Source organism: Pseudopipra pipra, chromosome 9, assembly GCF_036250125.1.
Source record: "Pseudopipra pipra isolate bDixPip1 chromosome 9, bDixPip1.hap1, whole genome shotgun sequence".
Lineage (NCBI taxonomy): Eukaryota > Metazoa > Chordata > Aves > Passeriformes > Pipridae > Pseudopipra > Pseudopipra pipra.
This window is the reverse complement of record NC_087557.1, coordinates 27,242,661-27,264,986: the sequence shown is the minus strand read 5'-3', so window position 1 is coordinate 27,264,986 and position 22,326 is coordinate 27,242,661. Positions and strand designations below refer to the sequence as shown.

The window sequence follows — 22,326 nt, the reverse complement described above, 5'->3', positions numbered from 1 at the left end:
GGGAAAATGAGATTAAATTAATGGTTAGTAAGAGCTTTAGTATTATTTGCCAGAGATTTTAAATGTGATTTTGATAGTAATTCCTTAGTACGGCCTTCCTCTATCTTCACAGCCCTTTTTAAACTTCTTTTTTATTTTTCTCTAGGCAGAAGAGATCCTGACTTCTGCTGGACTCTTCAGGCCATGGCAATCCCAAGTACCAGAACCAGGTCTACCTTGTACCTGTGCTGCTCTGTACCTCTCCACAGGCCCAGCACAGGCTCTGCCGATGCTCAAGGTCGTGCAGGTGAGTACTGAGCCTTGTGGGGAGAAATGGGAAGTGTTTGCATCTGTGCCAATCCTTCCTGCCCAGACAGCCCCAGTGCCTGGAAGAGAACTGCCTGGAGAACTGTGTTAAAGCTGTCCCTGTCACTCTGCCCTTTCTCCCCAGGACATGGTGGGAGAGGTGCCCTGTGCCCTCGACGAGCCCGTGCTGGGCGTGCTGCGCTCTGTGCACCTGGATTAGGAAAGCAGGATCTGTGTACCCACCTTGGGCACTCTGGGGCAGGCCGTGGCTGGCCTGGGCAAGTGTGGCAGGGGTGAAGGGCGAGCTCAGGAGCTCCCGGCCACGTATCCCCAAACCGCCCTCCCGCCGGAGCGCGCGGCCTCATTAGTATTCGTTCATTTGCATACCCAGGGTGCACCGCGCCCGGTAGCGCAGCCCCGGTAAAGCTTTTCGGAGCCGCCGCTCTCCGAGGCCGCTGGTCCCGGTGCGGGGCCGGGCCAGTCCCTACCGGGTGAACGGGCCGGAGAAGCAGAGGGTGGAACCGGGGGGGTCGCGGGGTCGCCATGAACCGCAGAGAGACAGCTGGGACTACGTGTGTGCAGGGTGGCAATATGCGGCATACTCTGGTTTCTCTTCAGATCGTATAAATCTTTCGCCTTTTACTAAAGATTTCCGTGGAGAGGAACAAGTACGAGTGTCGAATAATTTTTTGAGGCTCCATTTCGGTGGAGCTAACCCCTATACTGGTTAAAAATAGAAAAACAAATAGTGGTAGAGAATTGTAATAGATCCGGACTCAGTTTGTAGGGCTGCAGTGCGGACAAGGACAGTTGTTACCCTTTCCAGCGGTAGGAGCGGTGTCTGCTGCGGGGTCGATTCCGCCCCGGTGCTCACCCTGACCCCGGTACTCAGTCCCTCCGCAGCGCCCGTGCCCCGGCCGGGGCAGCCCCCTCATCACTCCTGTGATTGAGAACATGGGCGAGCGACCGGGGAGGCTCCGGTGCAGGCAGCGGCTGCGTGCCGGCCGTCCGGGCTCCGGGAGAAGCGGCCAGCCGGGAACCTGCCCCGCTGTCCGGGCGCTCCAGCCCCGCCCGGGCCCCCGCTCCGGCCCTGTTGGCGCGACCCGGGAGGATCCCGGAGGAGCCTAGTCGTTACCGCGACCCCCCTCCCTTCGGTCCGTGGCAGAGGTGTACGGCGGCCTCTCCCGGAGCCGACTTTCAGCCTCTGCGCCGCACTGCCGAGGAAACCGTGCGACCGCAGCCCGGCTCCTCCAGCATCCCCGTCCGCTTCCCCTCGCTGTCCCCGCCGGGCCCGGCCCGCCCCAGCAGCAGGGCAGGTAGCCCCGGGCGTGGCCTCCCCAGCACGGCGCGATCAGCATACCCGGGGTGCAGTGCGGGCAGCGCCGGGCCGGTCCCGCCGACAGCCGCCCCTCCGAGCCGCGGCCGGGGCTGGGGCCGGCAGGGGTGTGGAACGGGCGGGGAGCTGGGGCCGGGCTGGGGGAGGCGACGGGAGAGGGTGGGAAGGGTCGCCGTGTCCTCTGGGCAGCGTCAGGGAGGGGATGGATATGCGGGAAAGATGATGTGTATACTCTGGTTTCTCTTCAGATCGTATAAATCTTTCGCCTTTTACTAAAGATTTCCGTGGAGAGGAACAAGTACGAGTGTCGAATAATTTTTTGAGGCTCCATTTCGATGGAGCTGCCCCTATTTTGGTTAAAAACAGAGAGAGCTCATTTAAATATCTTTCACGCACGCGTTCAGCGCGGTGAGAGTGATTGTCGGGTTACAAAGTTGCGATGCGGAGCCGCGGAGGAAATGATCCCTCGGGATTCGTACCGTGGGGAGAAGGGATCTGCTCCAGGACTGGGGCTGGTGCCCACGGAGCTCACCCACACCTCTCCGCCCGCGCCTCCTCCTCCTCCTCCTCCTCTTCCTCATTAGCGCCTCCTCGTTACCGGTGATTTGCATACCCAGGGTGCCCCGCGGCCCCGCCGGTGTCCGGCGCTGCGGCCTCTGCCCCACCCGGGCTGTCGGGGCCGCCCGGTGTGTGCGCCCCGCGGGGCCGGGCCGGGCCGGGGCTGCGGGGCCGGGAGCGCCGGACGGGCCCGTGTCACCCTGAGGTGTGGGGCGTGGGGCAGGCGGCGGCAGCGTCGGGGAGGGAGGGAGGGGTATACTCTGGTTTCTCTTCAGATCGTATAAATCTTTCGCCTTTTACTAAAGATTTCCGTGGAGAGGAACAAGTACGAGTGTCGAATAATTTTTTGAGGCTTCATTACGGTGGAGCTATCCCTTCATGTGTAAAAAATAGAGCTCGAAATGTGAATGAAATAAATGGGCGCGATGTGGGACGACCGCGCAGGGCATCGGTCACTGGGTGGTGTCATATCTGTCCATTCATGCATCTCTCACCCTGCTCAGGTCCTGGTTCGTTATTGACCCCTCCCAGGAGGAAAGCGTTTACCTGCTGCGACGAGGCTGCCGAAGGTACAATAGCTCACCACAATAGCTCACCACGGTCCCCAAGCACACAGCTATCTGTGACCAGGCAGGACAACCAGCAGGGTGTTTCTCTCAGGGTCCCTCATCTTCTGCAGGGCTCACCCTGGCTGCCACAAAAGTCATTGGGTGAGACATTGGAGAAAAATTTACAGGACCGTGAAAGGGACCTTCATGTAGCTTCCTTTGGGTAGGAAAGGACTGGGACATGTTCCTCCCAGAGAGGGTCCACCCCTCTTTCTGGCACTGCTCTCTAGCTGAGTACCCCAGCTGTGCCAGCTCTCCAGCACAAAGCTGCTCAGGGGTATGTTCAGGAATGGGGCAGAGTCACTGCCTGCAGGTAGTATTGCTCAGATGCTCCCTGCTACTGACACTGGAGCTGGCTTGAAGTTTTATTTAGAGGGAGATGTGAAGTCTGCTCTGGCCTTGCATGCTGTCACCTCCTATGGCTGGGCCTAGAAGCAATCTAGGTCCCACACAGGGCTGAATGGTGCTGCATTGCTCGTGGCCCCTGTATTCTCCACATACCTGTGAAACAACCTTTTTTGACATTGGCAACCCATTAGAAAACCTAGTGTTCACAACTGACTGCAGAATACTTAAGGAAAGTCAGCAATTTATGCTAAAATCGGTTCATTCAGTATGAATTTCCCATAGTGTCCACAAGATAGTGCTGTCAGAACACTTTTCCTGCAAAAGCAGATGACAGAAAACTCTTGGTGGGTAGGGAGACAGTCGTGGAGAGTCTTCCAGTCTATGCAGAAGTAACAGTGGTGGTGTTTGAATCCTGTGTTCTTTTTGGTCACACAAGAAACTTGCCAGACTTTAATAAACACTAGGAAGCTCTTGCCAATCATTAAACGGTGATTCCTAATCCATGCACAGCCAAACATTTCTTGTTTATTTTGAGACTCTTCTTCCTGGCTGTTGGTGCCACTAGGGCTGGACACAGCATTTTCAATTAGGGTTGCACCAAGAGGCCCAGACTCCATTTGTTGTGTGCTTCTTCCCCCATCCAGGGTAGGGGGATGATGGCCTAGAAATCAGGTCTCTGGCTCCTGCATTAGATATACAGATTAGTAAACAATATTAAGTCCAGGGTGGGGAGGTAGAACAAACAAGGGGCAATACTTTGTTTCTTGCACCCAGGCATCACGGAGAAGGGCTGGGTAATCCCTACTGAGTCCAGACTCAGCAGGGCATAACAGCCCTTTTACTCTGGATGTGCCATATGAGTACGATGCAGGCAGAGCCCAGATCCAAGTCAGCTTTGACCATTCAGAAACCTTCAGAGTTCTCAGCCCCACACTGCCCCCAGAACCTAAACTGCTCATCACAAAGTTCCCCAGCTGTGGAGAAGGATCCTGTTGGGGTTGAGGGATTCCTTCTTTAGCTGCTTATGACTACTGCTTGCCCACATCCCACAAAGATCTTTTACTGTCTTTTCCAGGCCCGTCCTGAAACCTGGCACACAAAAATGGATCCAGTCCGGACTGAATAACTGGCCTCCCCTCTAGTCAGCATCCCCAGAGACATGGCAAGGATGCAGTCCAGAGAAGGTGAGTGCAGAGCTGGATGCACTGTCACTGAAATTACACCCTTAACTTTCAGAGGGAGAAGACAACTCAAAGAGGGAATAGTAGTAGAAGGCTCCCCTTGTGATCTGATGCTTGCATAGCTGCATCCAATGTTGCTGAACCTAGAGCCTACAGGCCTGTTTTGTTCTTTCCAAGACAACCCCTGGCCTGAGCTGAACAAATAGGAAAGAGCAGGCAGCAGCACGTCTCACACCTATCTCCCCAACCTGCTCTTTCCCAGAGGACAGGGTGTATACATCCACCAGTACCCAGACTGCACACATGGGCCAGGGCCCAGCTTTGCATTTCTGCCCTCAAATACAGATTTTGGGGGGCTACTGAACATCTTTGTGTATTTTATGTGGCATAAAATGGGAAACATATGAAGAAATATAAAATAAGATCCTTTGGCTATCTTCAAAACCTACATAAGCTCCAGTGGTACAAATAAGTCTCACAGGGCCCTTCCTACTTACTTGATAAAATAGCTGAGCCACTCACTATATAGGAGGATAGGTACCCTCTAAACTACCTTCCCCCATGTTAGGCAAGTTCTACCCAGCAAGATCTCAAAATTAAGAGACAAAACTTATTTCAAGTGATTTTTATGTAAACATTACAAGTATAAAGACTTTGGAAAAAAACATCCAAGAAATCAGCCTCTCTATACAACCAGCCAGTCTTTAGGGCTGTTAGACTTTACCAAAATCAGCAAGAAATATATTTTATAGGACAGAAGATAATTAAATCCAAGAACATTTATTTATTCAACTTCTTAAAATACTGAGTTTTACAATCACATAGTCCATTTTGTTTCTAGAAAAGCAAAACTTGCAACACTTTTGCAGTGCTTCAAGCACATCTGGAAAGGTTATGTACTATACATGTGTATTTAGTTCTATTAGGGGACACCACTGTCACCAGCAAAAGGCCAGATGCCAGGCATCTCTCAGGCAGAGACTGCAGACCCTCAGGCTTCCTCCCCAAGCCTTGTAGTGAGTGCATTTTAGCACTTTGCTGAGTCCCCTGATACAGGCCATGGAGAAAAAGCCTGCCGTGTTCACTGCCCTTGGGCACACGTGACCTGCAGACACTCTACCACATTTAAAACGACTGACACAAACCACTGACAGACATGCAAGACAAGACAAGTGTGTGAAAAATTGCTTGTGAACCAGATTTTGCTGTAATGACTAAGGCCTCTGCCTTCTTATCTGCTTGCTAGCTTGCTCCTCCAGTTGCATGGCAGCCCCCAGGGCATCCAGTGTTTCTGTAAAGGAAGATAGGAGTGACAGGGTGACTGACCTGGAAGCTGAGTTTCCCAGCCCAGCTATGCAGAAGGACTGGGTGCTCAAACCCCCACAGGTATGCTGGGGTTACTTTCAGGTCTTTGGAAAAGCATTAGTGACAGTGCTAGTCAGACAGGCACTCACATACCTCTAACACTGAGGAAATTTCTTGAGCCGTCCTCTACGAAGTACTTAGCTCTGCTCACAAAGGTCTCGAGATCATAGTCAGGTTTCTCTGTGATTCCCAGGAGGTAGTCAACTTCACTCATCATTGTCATCATTCTCTGTATTTACAGGGATAACAGTAATGAGAAGTTGACTTTCTGGAAATTCAATTAGTTGCTTCACATCTGGCACTCCAGCCAACAGAGCTGAGCTTCTGCAGAGCAGGAGCAGTCAGTGCTCATTAGCAACAAGTAGAAGTTGCTAGTTGGAGAGGAAGAGGATCCAGCAGGCCAAAAAGCACTGAAACACCCCAGTTTAACCAGTTGGGCAGGAAACCAGAGGAAAAAGTTAGTGGTGAGGAAAAAGTAACACCACTGTACATTACAGCCTAGAGCCTCCCCAGCAGCACTTGGCTCAGACATGTAGAAGGCAGCCTGGGCTGGGCTTGCCACTTCCACATACCTGTCTCAGTTCTCTAAGCTGTTCTACAACCTTCTCCTCCCGTTCACTAACTTGAGTCATAGCCTCACGATACTTGAACATGTGGGGAGAGAGATCTTCCTCCTCATCCTTGGAGAACTGAAAGAAACAGCACACGTAAGAACAGCAAGTTGTTCCCAGCTTTGAGTTCTCTTCAGCCCACTGCACACACGTACACTGTATTGAAGACCCAAGCCTTCTCCACCAGTCTCCATTTCCTCAGTCTCCATCTGATTCTGCATGTCACCACCTCCATCATGAGGGCTGAGCTCTTTCACTCTGCAACAAGAAGATTTGTCACTCAAATTCTTCTTCCAGCAGTTTCTCAGCTACAGCGTCACAAAGCGGCTGCTCCAATCAGTCAGTGCTCAGCAAGAGACATTCAGCTGCACTTAAAACACTGCACATTACCACCCCCCAAACGAGCTCACGTGGGCAGATACCCCCCAAAGACTATGAGAAGGAAAGCCAAGAGACGTTTGCATTAAGGAAAAACTTTCCTGTCCAACCATCCACTCTGGCAGTCACACACCACTTGAGCTCAGACTGAAGCCCCTTCACAGCAGGTGGCACATACACCTTGTACACAATCCCTCAGGTCAGAGTGTGTGCCAGTGTGCTATAGCAAATATACTGTGAAGGTTGCTCTCTTAGATTCTTAAGTACGTTAGATTCATAAGTAAGTTAGGCCTGTGAGTTATTGTTGTGCTTAGAGTAAATTTTATAGAATCTTTTGTTAAATTGTTTCAATTAGGCTATGGATTAAGCATGGTTAAATCTTAAGACTTAAACCATTGGTTAAGTCCAGGGCTAAGCTTGGCAAGGGGGTCCACTCTGAACCTTGTGACTCAGCAGGAGGGTCTTCCTTATTCCTTTTTATCCTTACTGTTTTCCCATCCTTACCCCTTTTTCCATTCCCCAGCCTCCACGTAGATCATTTTAGGTTGATTTTAGTCTGATTCTTCTCTGTGTTCTTTAACTGCCTACTGCCTAGTAAGTAGTAGAGTGAACCTTGCCAACCAACTGTTGTACTTTCACTTTATTTTTAAACCTGCTTTTGCCGATACCTTTGCCAGTGATTCTTTGAGTAACCTAAACACTCATTCGTGACACACATTCTTAGCACATCCTTACAGATGGGACCCCAAGTACTACAAAAAGTAAAGGGCATGGAGGTAACCGTTCAGGACAGAGGAAACTCCCTACAAGAACCAGGGTAGTCCAAAGTCTACCATGAGAGTAGACTCCTCTGAGGAAAGGAGGCATTACTCATGGTTTTACACACCTCTGTTGTGTCTCACACAGAAAACACCCAGGTTAGTTTCATATGACAGCTCTAAGGTAATTTCCTCCTAACAACCAACCTCCAGGTTGCCATTACAAACAATACAAAAGAACTTGCGATTCCAAAGGTCAAAGTAAAAGCAGCCAAAACACCTTTTGCACAAGATTAGAATCCCCAGGTCTGAAAGGCCATTACCTGTCAGCGTATCTCAGCGTGTTTAAGGTGTACTCACACGAATTCATGCCTGGAGAAATCATTGCTATCTGCAAACAGAGCAGAAACCTCAGTGACTCTCACATCTGACTTTTGTTCATGTTAATGGTTCTACAGATCTCACCACACAGCTGGGATATTTTAGGACAAAGGGTCAGAGTTGACACAGTCTGTCAAGTCCATTTTTCTTTATAGCTTCTGTTGGACATGCCAGGAGCCCTATATCAAACTTTCCACTTGCTTTGTGTACACCCACTGTGATTCACCCTCCACAGGAAGAAAAGTCCTTTGAGAGCACACCAGACTCTCCTACAGATTCACTGTATGGAAGTGTCTTCTGCAGCTCTGCTTCTATGGGAACTGGGCATAGCTCACCAATTTATTATCTCAGTCACCATGGGCAAGTTTCTGTGAAGAAACTGTATGACTTTTTTTTTTTTTGAGAGACTTGAAGCTTTCTGACTTCAAAATCCGCTCATTCTAGGAGAGTGTGCAGGTACTGGTCAAATTACAGAACCCATAAGCAGTGTGTTTGACATGCATACTCACCATACAGGTCCTTGAGTTTGTTCCTATGAAAGAGTCTCTTAGCACCTGGGTCAGCTTGCTCTCCCGAAAAGGGGTGTGAGACTTGTTCTGCCCTAAAGCTCGGATACACTCCTAAGAAAAGATAAGTCTTGTGAATGCAGTATCGGTATCTCTCCTCACACAGCTCTGCAGGCTATCAACCACCAGCTGCTGGTAAACCCAACAGGCTGAACAATGGTCACATCTACTGCTCTGTAGTCCTTCATAGCCTTTAAAATATACACCAGATATTTGACTGTCACAGGACAGCAGGTATGTGAAAAAAATAATATGTGAAAAAAAGAGACAACTTGAATGAGGCTCTACCAGTGTCTGGCCTGACAAGTCTGCACTGCTTTCCTGGAAACACTCTAAATGGAAGTATACCCCATTTTCAGGTTTGCTCACATACTAAATATTTTCTTGGCTGTTCTTTTCCTGATAACCCCGGAGCTGAACAGAATCCGTACGTGGATTATCACTCTTTGCTCCCTGACCTATTAGCTCACCTTCAAAGCCAGCAAGCTCTTATTGATTTCTGCACCTTCCATTCGTGTCTGCCGATCAGCACTAGCTGTGTCTGCACCCCTCTCATTTCCTGCCAGATCCACCAGGGAAAATTTGCCAATCAGTTGTCCTCTTTGGCGCAGTATGATTTGGAAGCAGGCGTGTGACCGTGAAGAGCTGGCATTTGCAAAAGTCTGCCCAGACGTCCTGCAGCAAAGATGGCAAACAAGCATTAGAACTGTGTCATAGGAGACAACAGGTCCTGACAGCACTAGGCAAGACCTGCAGCCATTCAATTAAATTGTTTAACCTCCCAGGTTTTATCCCACACATTAATACTTCAAGTTTGTGTGAATTATGGAGTTACTTCTGATACAAGAGCACAGGACTGCTGTGAAAAATATGAACCTGCACCCTGGTTATAGAGATGTAAGGCTATTTAAGCTGCTTGGCTCAATTCAGCCAGCCTACACTGGAATGCCTTTCTGATGCTAATGCCTCACAGGCACTTGGAGCTGGAAGTCACACCTTCAGCACAGCCACTGTCATTTTCCTAATGCATCTGCCATTATATAGTAAGCTCAGCCAAGCTTCCCACTAAACAGCATTAGCTGTTCTAGCACATTACAGTCATGGTAAATCCCTTTCTCCAGCCAAGCTGGCTTGGCACTTCACCTCTGCTGTGCAGCTGCACCTGTCCCATCACTGCAAGGCACAGATTGGCATTTCAAGTTAAACCTGCCTGTGACCTTCATTGTAATTTATTCTCTGAGAATGCTGGCAGGTTGTCCTAAAGCAAGGCTAAAAAAAAGAGTTCATGACTGAATTGCCAGCCAAAACAGGATGCACAGCAGAGTGCTGAATGAGCTTTCAGGATGTGCATATCTGCACATGCAGTGCAGTACAGAAGCCAAGGAGCTCTCATTTGCCTTGTAATGTTTCCACAGCTGCTGCAACTTAACTGAAACAGGTAAGGTTTGGTAATACAGGTTTTAGCTCCCAATTAAAAACACCAGTACAAAGGCAGAGCTGCCCCAACCACAGCCTTTCCTGCCAGGATGATGTGCCAAGCCTACAGCTGTCCCTTGGCACCTGCTCTCAAGGATTCTTTAGACAAGATTCCTGAATGACATGCAGCATTTTTGTTGTCATTGGAATAAGCTCATCTGGTCTGCAGTTAAGCCAAAGCATTTTTGCAACTGTGGTTGATGCCAGCTGCTGTTACTTGATCTGACAAGCCCATAGGGAGCTAATTGTATTCCTGTAAAGTAGCTGATACTCCTAGAAAGCACAAAGGCAGCCATGTCCTCATGTGAATAGTTTCTCTCATTGGAGTTACATGAGGACATATGAATGATGAGCTCTGACTTTCCTTTATGGCAGCCAGGCTGAACCCACCCCATTATTGGGTAACCACCTTCTGGAATTCATGCAGAGGTGCCTGTTACTGGGAAAAACAAGGTTCTGTTTAAGTCTCAAAGCACCAGCACCAGACATCATATGTTTTTTCTAGATGTGGAGATACAAGAGGACATGACCACTCTTAGGGGTTTCAAGGCACCAAACCTGCAGGCACTGCCAATCGCGATCATTCTGATGACATCCTCAGCACAGCCAACTTGTCTTTCTTGGAGACCAACAACCTGGACCTGCTGCTTGCCATCCTCCAGGACTCGAAGCTTGGCCTTCTTATTCAAGAGGTCAAACACCTATATTTCAGGCAACAAGATTGAGGCAAATCTGAACAAGGTCTTCTTGGAAGTATTTTGCAGTGTCTTTATACAAACTATAAAGAATCAGCACCTTTATCATAGCCTGCCAATTCAATTCCACACACACCAAGATCAATAGAATACATAGAACTATAGAAAATAGTAAGTTTGGCTCAGCTACTTATGAAATATTCAACCAAAGAAATCAGGTCAAGATTTAAAAATAAAGTCTTACCTTTCCATTGTATATTTCAAAGAAAGTCACATAGACTTCCAGATTCTGACTCCTGTACCTGGGCTGGCTTAGGAGGAGGAAGACATCTTGTGCTAGTGAAGAAGGGCAGAAGTTAACTGGTTTAAAACACACTCTAGTTGCTATTTGATCTACTTTCAAATATTGCACAGCCATAAGGCAGTGTCTGTAGCAGCTGAATGACAGTCATCCAAACAAATGCTTGTGAAAAATCAGTGCTGAGCTACCATCTGGAGAACAGATTCAGCTACATCCTTATCCAGAGACTGAAAACGGGGGAATACAGAAGTTTCTACTGCTAATGTCACCCATAGACAGCAATCCTTACTGCTCTGGGGGAACACTGGGATCTGCTATTGTTTTGGACAGGCCTGAAAGAGTCATGTGTTTGTGTTTCAAGCGCTCCTTGCAGAAAGCCTAGGAAACATGCATTCCTGAGCATCTGCTTTGCTGCGGTTTGGAGACAATGTACCAGATTAGTTGTGCCTGTGGCTGGATTCAGTGTAACTTTTCACAATTAGGCTTCAGACTTTGAAACTCAGCTGAAAAGCAAAGACTCCTTCAGGGCCAGTCATAACTGTTTTTCAGAGATCAGCCAACAGTTGCTTCTGTTTCAGCTGCCTTGCTGCACAGACTGCTTTCACAACGTGCCTTTCTAAAGGGAAGGTAGAGGTCAGGGGTTTTGGTGCTTTCTAGGCAGTATATCAAGGAGAGGCTTCTAAGCATGTTTTCTGAAATCATTTTGTATGTGCTAGGTTTTTTGCATCTAACGCTTACAGGAAGAAACCTGACATATACATCCTTTTGTGTAACAAGTTTTATATCAGAAATGGATGGAGCTGTGTTGCATTCAAGTCAGTTTTTTTTCCAAACACCGACCTTGGTCTGAGACACAAGAAAGGCAGAAGAATCAAAATTAAATGGTTCAGCCCAGAAAATGCCAAAGTAGAGAACACGTCATCTCCTTGCCTCAGAAACAAGTTATCTTTTGGTGAGTTAAGTGTGGATGTTAAAGGCTGGAGGGAAAATATTTTGTGAAACCAATAAAAAAATTAACCATACCTTCTGCAAACACCAGCACTTATTACTGAAAACACAAATACTTTATGTATCTTCTACTGGGCACATTTTAAATAACCATACAAAACCAGATCTTATCTATTTAAGAAAAACAAGCACTAATTTGATTTTTGTATCTATAGAAGAATCAACTTACAGGCAAAGGCATATATGCCCTTTGAGGCATTCTGTATTTTCCCAGAGAAGTCTCCGCCCATAGTCTGTGAAGAGAAAAGGCCAGAGGTCAGGTGTGGTACCAACAAGTCAGCCTACCTGATCTCAGCCCCAAGAACAGACTAGGAAGTTACCATAGATATGCTCCAATGTCAGCAAGATGATTAGAACACAGTGCAACTCAGGATAAAATTAATTTGCTGCTTCCCTATCAGTTCGGAAAGAAGATCTTGACTACACAAAGCAACAGCTGAATGCCTGTAAGGCTCTGGCTGCAGAGTCAAAGTAGTTGTTCCTCCGAGGAAAATGCATGGCCTTGACAGAGCAACCAAACAGCCTCTGGTCAGAAGAGACAAAGCCTCATTTCTTAGGACATAAGTTGAGTAACATTTTTGCTGCTACTTGCAAAAGTTAACATATGACATCAAAATGCAAATTTAGAGCAGACAATATCTTTAACTCCTTTGACCAAGGTACCTTTAATCCCAACATTTTCAGTTAGTGCTGTTCTAGTGACCTGCTCTACCAACCTGTAGATGAGACAGAGTCAATTATTTAAAACACAGCTCAATCTGCCAGTTTAATGTGCAACACTCCAGTCTCAAGGTAGGGCTGCTGTCCTTGAACTAGTTCTGCCCTAGGATTGGGAAGGGAAAGTAACTTCATCACCTATGATTTTAGTGCCTCACAGTTGTATTCCTGTAACAACACTCAGATGAACAGCTTTGTCTGCCCTTTCCAGTGCAATGAAGGCAACCTGTGTTCAGACTTTTATAAGCTTCCAAATTTTCTTCTGGATTACAGGAAGAGATCTACAGCTCACTATGTAACACTAACAATAGGAGATCCTGGCCTAAAACTTGGCTTTAACACCAGAAAAACAGCAACTACCTGAGCAGCAGGTTAGCCTGGTACAATCAAGATCAACAGTTGTTGATCTTGCAGAAAAGGGATTTTGCAGAACAGGACAGCAGATTTGACTCCACTATCATATTGTGAGGATCCTTCCTCACAGTTCCCAGAAGAAGAATGTTAAAGACAACACAGCTGTTGAAAATTTAGAGCATGTCACCTTTGAGATCAGAAAACAGCTTTCACGTCTCTTGAAACTGCAACTGGTAGACTAGAAGGAGTAGTTAGAAAGCAAATACGCTAAATTTGCCCTCTTCACAAATTAAGTGTTTATGTGCATCAAGAGGCTTATTCTTATATAATTGCTGAAGTCTTTGGAATGCCTCCAAGCTCAAAACACAGGATAGGCAGTAGCCTTTGTCTCAGATGTAGGATAACAGCCCCACTTTATAGACAAGTGTTAAGAAGCAACAGCCATTTGAGGCAAGGAATAGCCATGACTAAAACTGACATGTCAGGACATCCTATGTCTTTAAAAAGCCAGCTATGGAGGGATTTTAGTACAAATTTTCCTTAAAACCTCAAAGGAAACCTACTAATACGCAAAGCTACAGAAGAAGAGTTAACATCTAACAAAGCTTTAAGACAATAAAACCAAGATCCAAACGCCTTGTAACAATCCTACTCATGATCAACATCAAGGATCTTTAAAATACTTCAAAGCTAGACCTTGGAGAAAAACTTACATGTGTCTTGCCACTGCCTGTCTGGCCATATGCAAAGCATGTCGCTTTTCCACCCTCAAAGATGGTCTCTACAAGAGGTCTAGCAGTGAATCTGGATATTTAGAAGGTAAAAAAGAAAAAATTAAGGGAAACATTTCACATCCTGCTTCATTGTCATCAGCTTCTCTTAAAAAAAAAAAAAAATTAAATAAAAGCAAATCCTTAGGAAATCAGCAAGGCCATGCCAAAAACAAGCTTTAGACTTTTCAGTCCTTTGGTTTCCTCCAAAAAGGATTTTAATACTTATTTCAGGTAACAGTTTCTTTAAGCCAGAATGCTATCTACCCATAGCTCCCTGCTTTTATCTGAAAGCTGTTCCTGATAAGCAGCAAGCATTACCTGTACACCATTTCATTAGAAGAGGTTTCATCAAATGAAAAGTCAAATCTAAATGTCTGGGTGTCAAGATATTTGGTTAGGTCTACTTTCTGCTTTGGCTCATGCACCATCAGGACACACTTGCTTGGAACAGTAACCACATCACACTCCTTTTTTTGAAGTTCTGTTGACAGAAAAACACCATCAGTTTTAACAAGAATGAAAAATGTCAAACTGCTCCAAGATAGAGCTGCTTGGTCAGTACACTCACCTTGCCTATTGAGAGGGCGCTTCCTCACACAGACACAAATCCTATGTTCTTCTATCTAAAAGAAAAGTAAGAAAACAAATAATTATTTCCCACTTGCACTCACACCTACTTCATATTAGAGAGATGCAATGCCCCCCTCACATCTACTTTTCTGTGTGCTGATCAGTGTTGCCTCTGCTACTGGTCAGACCCTCTCATGAAGGGATGTCAGTCTTAAAGGGCATTCAATGCAAAAGAAACACTGCAAATAATTGACCTTTATGTAGCGTTCTCCAACATATCAAGTGGAAGTGCTGCTATGCTATAGAAAGTGCCTCAAATATTCTGTAGCAGAAATAAGAGAAAGTTTAGATCCCAGTCAGCTTTTCAGAAAAGTTTGTGATATCAGTACTGCAACTATGGTCAAATTCATGCAAATTAATACTTTCATTTACCCCAGAGGTCTTTTTTGACCCAGAGTTCTTTACTGATGCAATAAGTTAAGCTATTTGTGCAGCACAGCTACACATCAGGTGAGCTGGGAAGTGCATGTGCCATTGGGTGAGGCAGAAGGTAACAAGCTCCTCTCCTGTCACACAGCAATATGTAATTTTTTTTTTTCAATTGCTGAAGATCCTGACCAAGCCTGGTTTTTCTAGTTTTTGACCTCTACTTTTGCTCCTCTACTTTTTGACCTAGTTTAAAAATCACTTATTATATGATTTACCCATATTAACACTTTCTGTAATAGGGCAACGGTCCATTTTAAATTATGCCTATACTTACAATGGCTCTGCCATTTACAAACTCTGAAAGACATTGATGCTCACAAATCATTGTGTGATAACTGTTGAAGGGCAAGTTCTTCACTAGTGTCATATGCACAGTAAAGCAAGGCAGCTTAGCCCTAGAAGGGGAAGGCAAGTGACCTCACACATACCACCAGGTGCCTCAAGCTCACAATATGCTCAGAGGATTTCCGAGGTGCAGTGATATACCAGCTGCTCAATACCAAATTTTCAGTACAAAATGAAGTCTGTCTACAGGCTGCAGTTAGTAGCCTCAGTATTTACTTACTGGATCATCTACAGATATTGGCTGGCAGTTTAAAGTTGCTCTGAATTCCTTGATCATACGTGCAAACTCCCAGTTTGGACAGCTGCTGTCAAACTCCTGCATGGAAAAACCATGGATGTGAAGGTAATTGATCTGTTACAGCAAAAAAGCCCCAGAGCCTACTAAGCAGTCAGCTGTATGTAATTAGAAGCATTTCACAAGGTTCTGAACTTTCTGAAACTAGAATCAATCCATCCTTATGTACCTCGTAAGAACAAAGCCCGTCCAAAATACATTTGTTTTAGTTTCAGCTATTGTGGTACACTGTCCCATAGAATTTCCCCTGACAGGTGTATTGTAGTGTACCTGCGCTCGTTTTATCCTGATTTCACTGATTTGAGCTCTTTTTTCTTCTCTCTTGCTTTTCATTTTCTCCATCTCTTTCACAATGTTGGATCTTCTCCGAACTAGATAAAATGAAAACAGTTCATTGGACTAAATTTTCATACTAGGTTTTAAAGTACAAGACAAATATTTCAGCTTTTCCAGGTTGCTGGCAGACTAACTTGTACAGGAAACAATCATCTTCAGAAGGATGGTCATGAATTTTGCAGCACTTCCTTCCCAAACCAGATCTACCTACCAGGGAAACTGCCCTGGAAGTCACGCTACCACACTACAGCAAAGGCAGCACTTCTGAGGCAATACCAGTATAACAGAGTTACACATTTTTAATAAAAAAATACTCAAGATATTCAATCTTGCTGCCAAAGTCACCTTTTCAAAGCTTTAGTCTCGGAGTATACAAAGCAGCAATCACATAGTGATTCATTGCTGACTGACGAGTCAGTCTTTATCCACTGCTCCCTGGTACCTGGGCTCCCTGAAGTGCTCGTTCTAGCAGCAGGCAGATGATTCTCTGTATTTTCATTTACACTTGGCAGTGAGGCTTCTGGAACACAGCCCAGCCTGCTAGCCCTGGTTCGGCCAGCTGCAGAAAGAAGCCAGACCAAAACCAATAATTAAATCTCAAAGATCAAGAACGATTCTGCAATCTGTAAAGCCTCATGGACCACAAGCATTCTTCAACATCCAGATCAGGAGAGAGAACTAGCTAAAACCTGTGGCAAATGTGCAAGTAAACTTTTAACTTCTTTGCCAATCACCAACTTTTATTCAAAGCTGCAAATCAAGGCCTCACCAATTAGAGAAGAATTTAGTATCAAGCCTCTTATTTCATTGTTTTTGCAGAACTTAACATGCCCTCAGCTATTCATAGGGTAGCCTGGTAAAATAACTAGAATTTCATAATTCAAGGAGGCTCAAGTTTCTGCTTTACTCAACCCATACAGGTAAAACTGTGACTGGTATATTTACAGAGCGTGTTGTCAGCAGTATTAAGGCACTTCTCTTCCCACTCCAGCCCCACAAATACCACTTCATGCCATTGAGTAGATACCACATCCACCCAACATGCACAACTGCAGCTCTCTGGCTGATAAAGTACATCATTATGCACAGCATTGTTTCCAAAGTCCTTTGGAAACCCCTTCAGGTAGGAGCTCTGGGTATTTGCATAGTGGCAGACCTCTGGGTCTCTTGTTTTATCTATGAAGGAGTACAGGTTGCTCATGCCCCTGGGATTTGCAGTTTGCCTAACTAAATGCACACAAAGCACCTTGTTTGACAGTGAGAGTTCACTGTGTTTTTTCTCCACTCACCAGGAACTGACAAATATTTTCTGGCTTGCACAGAAGTGCTGGGATCTACCACCATCTCATCTTCCTGGAGGCTGCACTGAGACTCTGTGACAGCAGACATCCTGGAACGGCCACGCACAGCTTTGGAAACAGGAATCCAGGGACACTCAGACACTTGCAATTGATGGAGTGCTCACAAAGTGCAGAACAGTGAGGAATAAGGTGTGGTTAAAAGGACCTTTTCCAATAACAAAGTGCAGGACAAAGCAGTGCAGGTGGGTGAAAAGTGATCATTAAATACACCACTATAGAAAAGCAAACAGTTTATTCCAGGTTTGCAATTCCAATGAATTTCTCTCAGATACCACTAGGGATTCACATAAGGTTATGGCAGTTGCAGCATCTTGATACTTAGGAAGGAGGAAGTTACAAGTCAGAACTGGGAAAGCCTCTGAAGCTTCACACTTGCAGGGCACTTCACACTTGTGAATTATCTCTGTGATGGTGACAGGGCACTGGGGTGGGCAGCATCGTGCCCACCCACCCTCAGGGCACCCACACACAGACTGTGTGTGGTGCACAGTGAACTGGGAGCCCCATAACACTGAATTCAGCTGAAAGACTGTATAATCACAACATAAAACCTTTGAAAAAGGTCCTTTTGTAGGCAAGTCTCCATTGTCACATGCCTGGGTATTTTTTTTGTTGAGACCAAGTCCACTGGAAAGCTTCCCAGGGGAAGGATTGGAACATTCCCCTCAAAAAATATGTAAAAAACCAAAAAGCAAATCTTATATGAAAATGAGATCACGATGTGCAAGATGGAACTCCCTTCACCTGTCATGACTAGCAATTACCAGAATTAATCACCGTGATTTCAAAGGACACCAGATCTGTTTGAAACCAAGTGTTCATTTAAAATTTGAATCAAATTCCTTAGAACCATACCCACAAAATTCAGTGCTTCTGTCTGTTAACTCTTTACCTGGAATCTTCTGCTCATCTACAGAGACATTAGGTGCGACTGCTACAATTTTAGAAACAAAAAGCATCAGTTTCATTATACTCAAGAATGGCATTTCTATTCCATTTGCTCTTGTCACACATGCCCAGACCTGTTCTCATCAGACACACAGCAGCACTGTTTCTGTAAATTCTGGTGCTCCTGGACAGGCAGATTAACTGGAGGATTTGCTGCATCTAAATGGGTCTGATTTGAGTGATTCTGGTATGTGTGGATATTCAGCATTCTCCAAAATTCCTATTGATTTGTAGGACTGAGGCAATACCTATTTCTTAATGGATTCTGAAAGCAGTGCTTCTACTTCTCTCATTTTCTGGGTCAGATGGAGCCAGACACCTCCTGATCTTCTTTAATTTGTTTAGTCTAAGAGCAAGTCTGAAGCCAGTGTTAGCTTTCTAATTGGCGCAGTGCAGGGTTTGCAACAGGACAGATACTCTGACACTGGTGGGCATTAGCTAGTTATAACAACAAAAATTATTTCAGGAATACTGAAAACACTGCTTCTCTCCTGTGCTCTGAGCAGCTCTTCAGGGACCTCCAGTAGGACAGGCAACAGGTATTTCAGATTTTATACTTCAGGAGAGCTGTGACCTTTGCAAGGACATCTTTCCATCAGTCAGTGACTGGATTAACACACCTTTGTTTTTCCAGCTGGCTATCCAGCTCCATTAACTGACCTGACTATAGACAGTCATGACTTTACTGCATCATTTTACTTGTCAGTTCACAAAATTTATGGAGTTCTCTGAATTTGAGGAAAGTCAGGATACTCTGGTACAGAACAGCTCTTCACACATTAAGCTTTTTGAACTACTCCTGCCCCTCCCATGCCAGGGGATTTATACTGTTGTCTTCTGGGACCAGCTTCCCTGTCTTGCGTTGCATGCAACAGAAAAGGCCAGACAAGCCCAGATGTTTTGTTTACAGCTAAATTGTATGGAGAAGCACAAGTTTTGGCTAACTATGCACTTTAAGAGAATAATTAAATTAGTAAACATTCAACCTCAGCATCAGGTAGTGTATTACAAATAGACCTGTAAATGCTGCCACTTGCAGTTCAAAACGCCAAGAGTCAACTAATAAGTTAAAAGAAGGTAGAAAACACGGGAGTTTTCTGACTCCTGACACCTCAGGAAGAACAATTCCTTAGCAATCCCGCACTGACATCTCTATCTTCTCTTCTGGCTTTGCTCACCACATTGTACTGACATGTAATCTCTGAGCTGGGGCACACCAGCTGGCACTTTGGCTGCCTGCTCTGAAACATCTCCAAGCATAAAGCTCTAGTTATTGTCTAGGGAGACTGTGTGAAGATGAGACATCAATTTGTCACCGCTATTTCTTTTGTGTCCTTTCCACTCTCCTTTTGACACCTTTAATCTTAATAACTGCCACTTAACTTCTGTTGTTTGTGGCATTTGCAAAACTCCATAAGGAACTTTAAAATTCTCTGTAGCAGTAATTGTCTAGTGGCATTTAAAGCACGGGTTAACTACAGCAATGCTGTAGAAAAGGACAACACGTCAACAAACCCCAGCTTGTGGGAACAGGACAGCAACCTGCCAGCAAAGTCGCTGCCCACAGGAGTCCAAAACATTGGTATGAAGTGGTATCCTCTTTGTTAGCACTGAATGAGAAGCCTTATGATGCACTAAAGTAGAATATTATGAAAGACCAGCACTGTTCCACAGGGATATAGCAGAGGAAAGAAAAAAAAAACCCCACACTTGCTCACCTTCCCGTGGAGCAGGAATTTTTGAAAGGGTTGTTCTACGCTTCTGTTTCTGAAAAACAATGAATACTGTAAGCAATCAGAGTAAGCAGCAAACACCTAGCACAGCTCTACAGGGCAACATTGATACAACAAGAATTTCTGACCAAAGCCTAACTATAAGACAGAAAAGCCACGTTAGACACCTCAGACTATAAGACTGAGGGTATTATAAATAACAAGACCTATGCTGTTGACACTGTAGTACCTTAGGAGAGACTAAATTATTTTAAAGCACTTACCTGTACAGTTACATTGTCTTGCAAAGGGACGTTCTCCTTCACATCAGCAGCAGGTAGTTCTGATAATTCAGGATTTACTGCTATCACATCATTAATACCAATCTACAAGAGCAAAGGCAGGGTTTTACAGAGTGAAATATTGCTGCTACCGCTCAGCACATGGTTTTTTCCTAATCCTGGCTTTCAGTACAGGCAAACAAACCTTACCCACCATCTGATAGATGTTAAGTTAAAGTTGCCTGGAAGGGCAAGACAGTAGTTCTGTTCCTATTCTGTTTGAATAGTCTGGTACATGCAAATATGCCAGTGAAATGTGCTAGTTAAGCCATTTACCCTCATCTGCCAAACACCACACACCTCTGCAGGTGCCATAGAGCACTTCTGAAGAGATGGGCAAAGCCCATTTGGTATCCACTGGTCTAATCTCTCACTGCTAATCTTAGTAAATCTCAGCAGCTCTGTGACTTCTGTGCTAGGAGAGCATTAAGTGTTTACTGTGTGATTGCACTTACTGAAATAAACGTCAAAGAGCTGCTTAGACTTTAGGAAAAGAAGGTTTCAGCATTTAATCCGTAACTTAATTCACCTGCATCTTCACTTGCTATTGCAAGCATTTGGACCTGGGGCCAATTATCACCTCCTGACTAACCCTCCCCTGAAATAATAATCCTGCCTTCACCAGGGTACCCTGGCACAGGCAGAGAAGGGGCAGGCAGCCAAGGGCAGGCTCAGCACAAATGCAGCAAGTCACTCCCCGTTCCATTTTTCAAACCTTTCCCCACTGAAGAGCTTGAAAGCACTCGTGCACAAAAAGTTCTGGTATTGCAGCAGCTATGACTGGAATTGGCCTAACGAGGTAACACAAGCACCACTCCAGGAAGTTCCTAACTAATCAATTAACTTCCAAATTACTTAAATAAAAGAAGAGTCCATAAAAAGAGAAAAAAATCAAGTAGGCTCTGTAAAGTGCAAAGATACTACTTTTAAGCATAAGTGAAGCAATCTACAAAATTTGGTTTATGTGGAAGCGGTTAGCAGCTAATTTGAAAGTGAATTAGCTCAGAAACATGTACATGGAGAATATAATTTCTAAGTGTCTGTAAGCACATATGCAGTGTATATTCATAAGCACATAAGAAAATCACTGGATTTTGAAGAATCTTCATAAAGATTTAATATCCTAACACATACATGCAATTTAGCCAGAGATTACATCTGATTTTTCACATTATTTATATTTGAATGCAGCAGGCACACGCATGCCTTTGGTTTCGAAGAACGAACCAATAGCAATTTTTAAGATTTTTCACTGAACTCCAGAGTGCACATTTCCAGGGAAACCAGGAGGAAAAGTACATTTGCTCAGTGACAAGGGGAGATTTTGTTCACTGTCAGTATTTCAGCTACGTCAGCCTCAAATGCCCCAACCCCATCTCATCTCACATAGTATTTATTTCATATCAGTGCAGAGATTCAGGAAATCAAACCCAGCCCTCTTAACGTGGTACTTTAGCAGTGGCACGTTTTAAGGGAAGTCGGAAAGCACAGAAAGCCAACAAACAGCCCACAGAGCTGAAAAACTGGCATCTCGGGACATTCAAAACGAGCGAGAGGCCGAACACCCCCTTGCTCCCTCTGAAAGGCTTGGGCACCGCAGCTTTCGCGTCCCACCTTGGCACATCAGTGTCATGGCTTTAATTACGTACAGAACGAGCACAGCACGGAGCCAGCGGTAGCAGCGTGGGACAAGCGCTGCCCACCCAGCGGGGAGAAGGGCAAAGCCGAGCTGGGCCGTGCATGAGCCCGGGCTTTCCGAGGCACATCCCGCCGGGAGCGTTGGAGCGCCCCGGGAAGGAAGGGACCGCGGGCAGCTGCCACTCACCTCCTTGCCCTTGGTGATGCCGGCCTCAGACCACTCCACCAGCACGGAGCACTGCTCCTCTTTCACCGCGCTCACCGTCGCCTTATGGATTAAACCTGGAAAAGGCCGGCGTTGAGTCCCAGCCCGACCGCCCCACGCCGCCGGGAGCCCCGCGGGCGGAGGCAGCCAGGACCCCGCAAACTCCCTGCTCCCTCCCCCCCCTCACCATTGCTCCGCTGGATGTTAACGACGAGGCCGGGGTAGACATTGCGGCACAGGCGGGAGTCCATGGCACAGGCACCGGGACAGGACCCGCGTCCCGCCCCAGCAGCGAAACACCCGCCCGGCAACCGCCGCCGGTTTAAACCCCGCGCGCCGGCGTGCCGCGGGGGCTGCCGGGAGCCGCCGCAGGACTACATCTCCCGG

At 45.9% G+C, this 22,326-nt stretch overlaps 1 protein-coding gene and 3 non-coding genes across 5 annotated transcripts; 3 read left to right on the top strand and 1 right to left on the bottom strand.

Annotated features, from left to right (window-relative positions):
• Positions 1-883: 883 nt before the first annotated feature.
• LOC135419279 (U5 spliceosomal RNA) lies at positions 884-998 on the top strand. Its single transcript, XR_010432898.1, has one exon. It is a non-coding gene; the product is annotated as a U5 spliceosomal RNA (small nuclear RNA).
• Positions 999-1,849: 851 nt separating this feature from the next.
• On the top strand, positions 1,850-1,964 carry LOC135419273 (U5 spliceosomal RNA). The gene has a single exon (XR_010432892.1). It is a non-coding gene; the product is annotated as a U5 spliceosomal RNA (small nuclear RNA).
• Positions 1,965-2,434: 470 nt separating this feature from the next.
• Positions 2,435-2,549, top strand: LOC135419280 (U5 spliceosomal RNA). The gene has a single exon (XR_010432899.1). It is a non-coding gene; the product is annotated as a U5 spliceosomal RNA (small nuclear RNA).
• A 2,531-nt stretch (positions 2,550-5,080) lies between these two features.
• On the bottom strand, positions 5,081-22,283 carry KIF2C (kinesin family member 2C). Of its 2 annotated transcripts, XM_064665401.1 has the most exons (22): positions 22,127-22,283; positions 21,922-22,016; positions 20,040-20,141; positions 19,762-19,810; positions 17,988-18,029; positions 17,024-17,143; positions 16,177-16,293; positions 15,669-15,769; positions 15,324-15,419; positions 14,268-14,322; positions 14,018-14,180; positions 13,640-13,730; positions 12,025-12,088; positions 10,791-10,882; positions 10,410-10,552; positions 8,846-9,050; positions 8,319-8,429; positions 7,752-7,819; positions 6,448-6,550; positions 6,254-6,370; positions 5,775-5,910; positions 5,081-5,607 (listed from the first exon to the last, which is right to left on the bottom strand). In XM_064665401.1, exons 1-22 carry the CDS (start codon positions 22,188-22,190, stop codon positions 5,531-5,533), a joined length of 2,211 nt encoding a protein of 736 aa, XP_064521471.1. In that variant the 5' UTR covers positions 22,191-22,283; the 3' UTR covers positions 5,081-5,530. The 2 variants fall into 2 exon arrangements, with proteins under 2 accessions (XP_064521471.1, XP_064521472.1); XM_064665402.1 differs by lacking the exon at positions 17,988-18,029.
• Between the last annotated feature and the right edge of the window lie 43 nt (positions 22,284-22,326).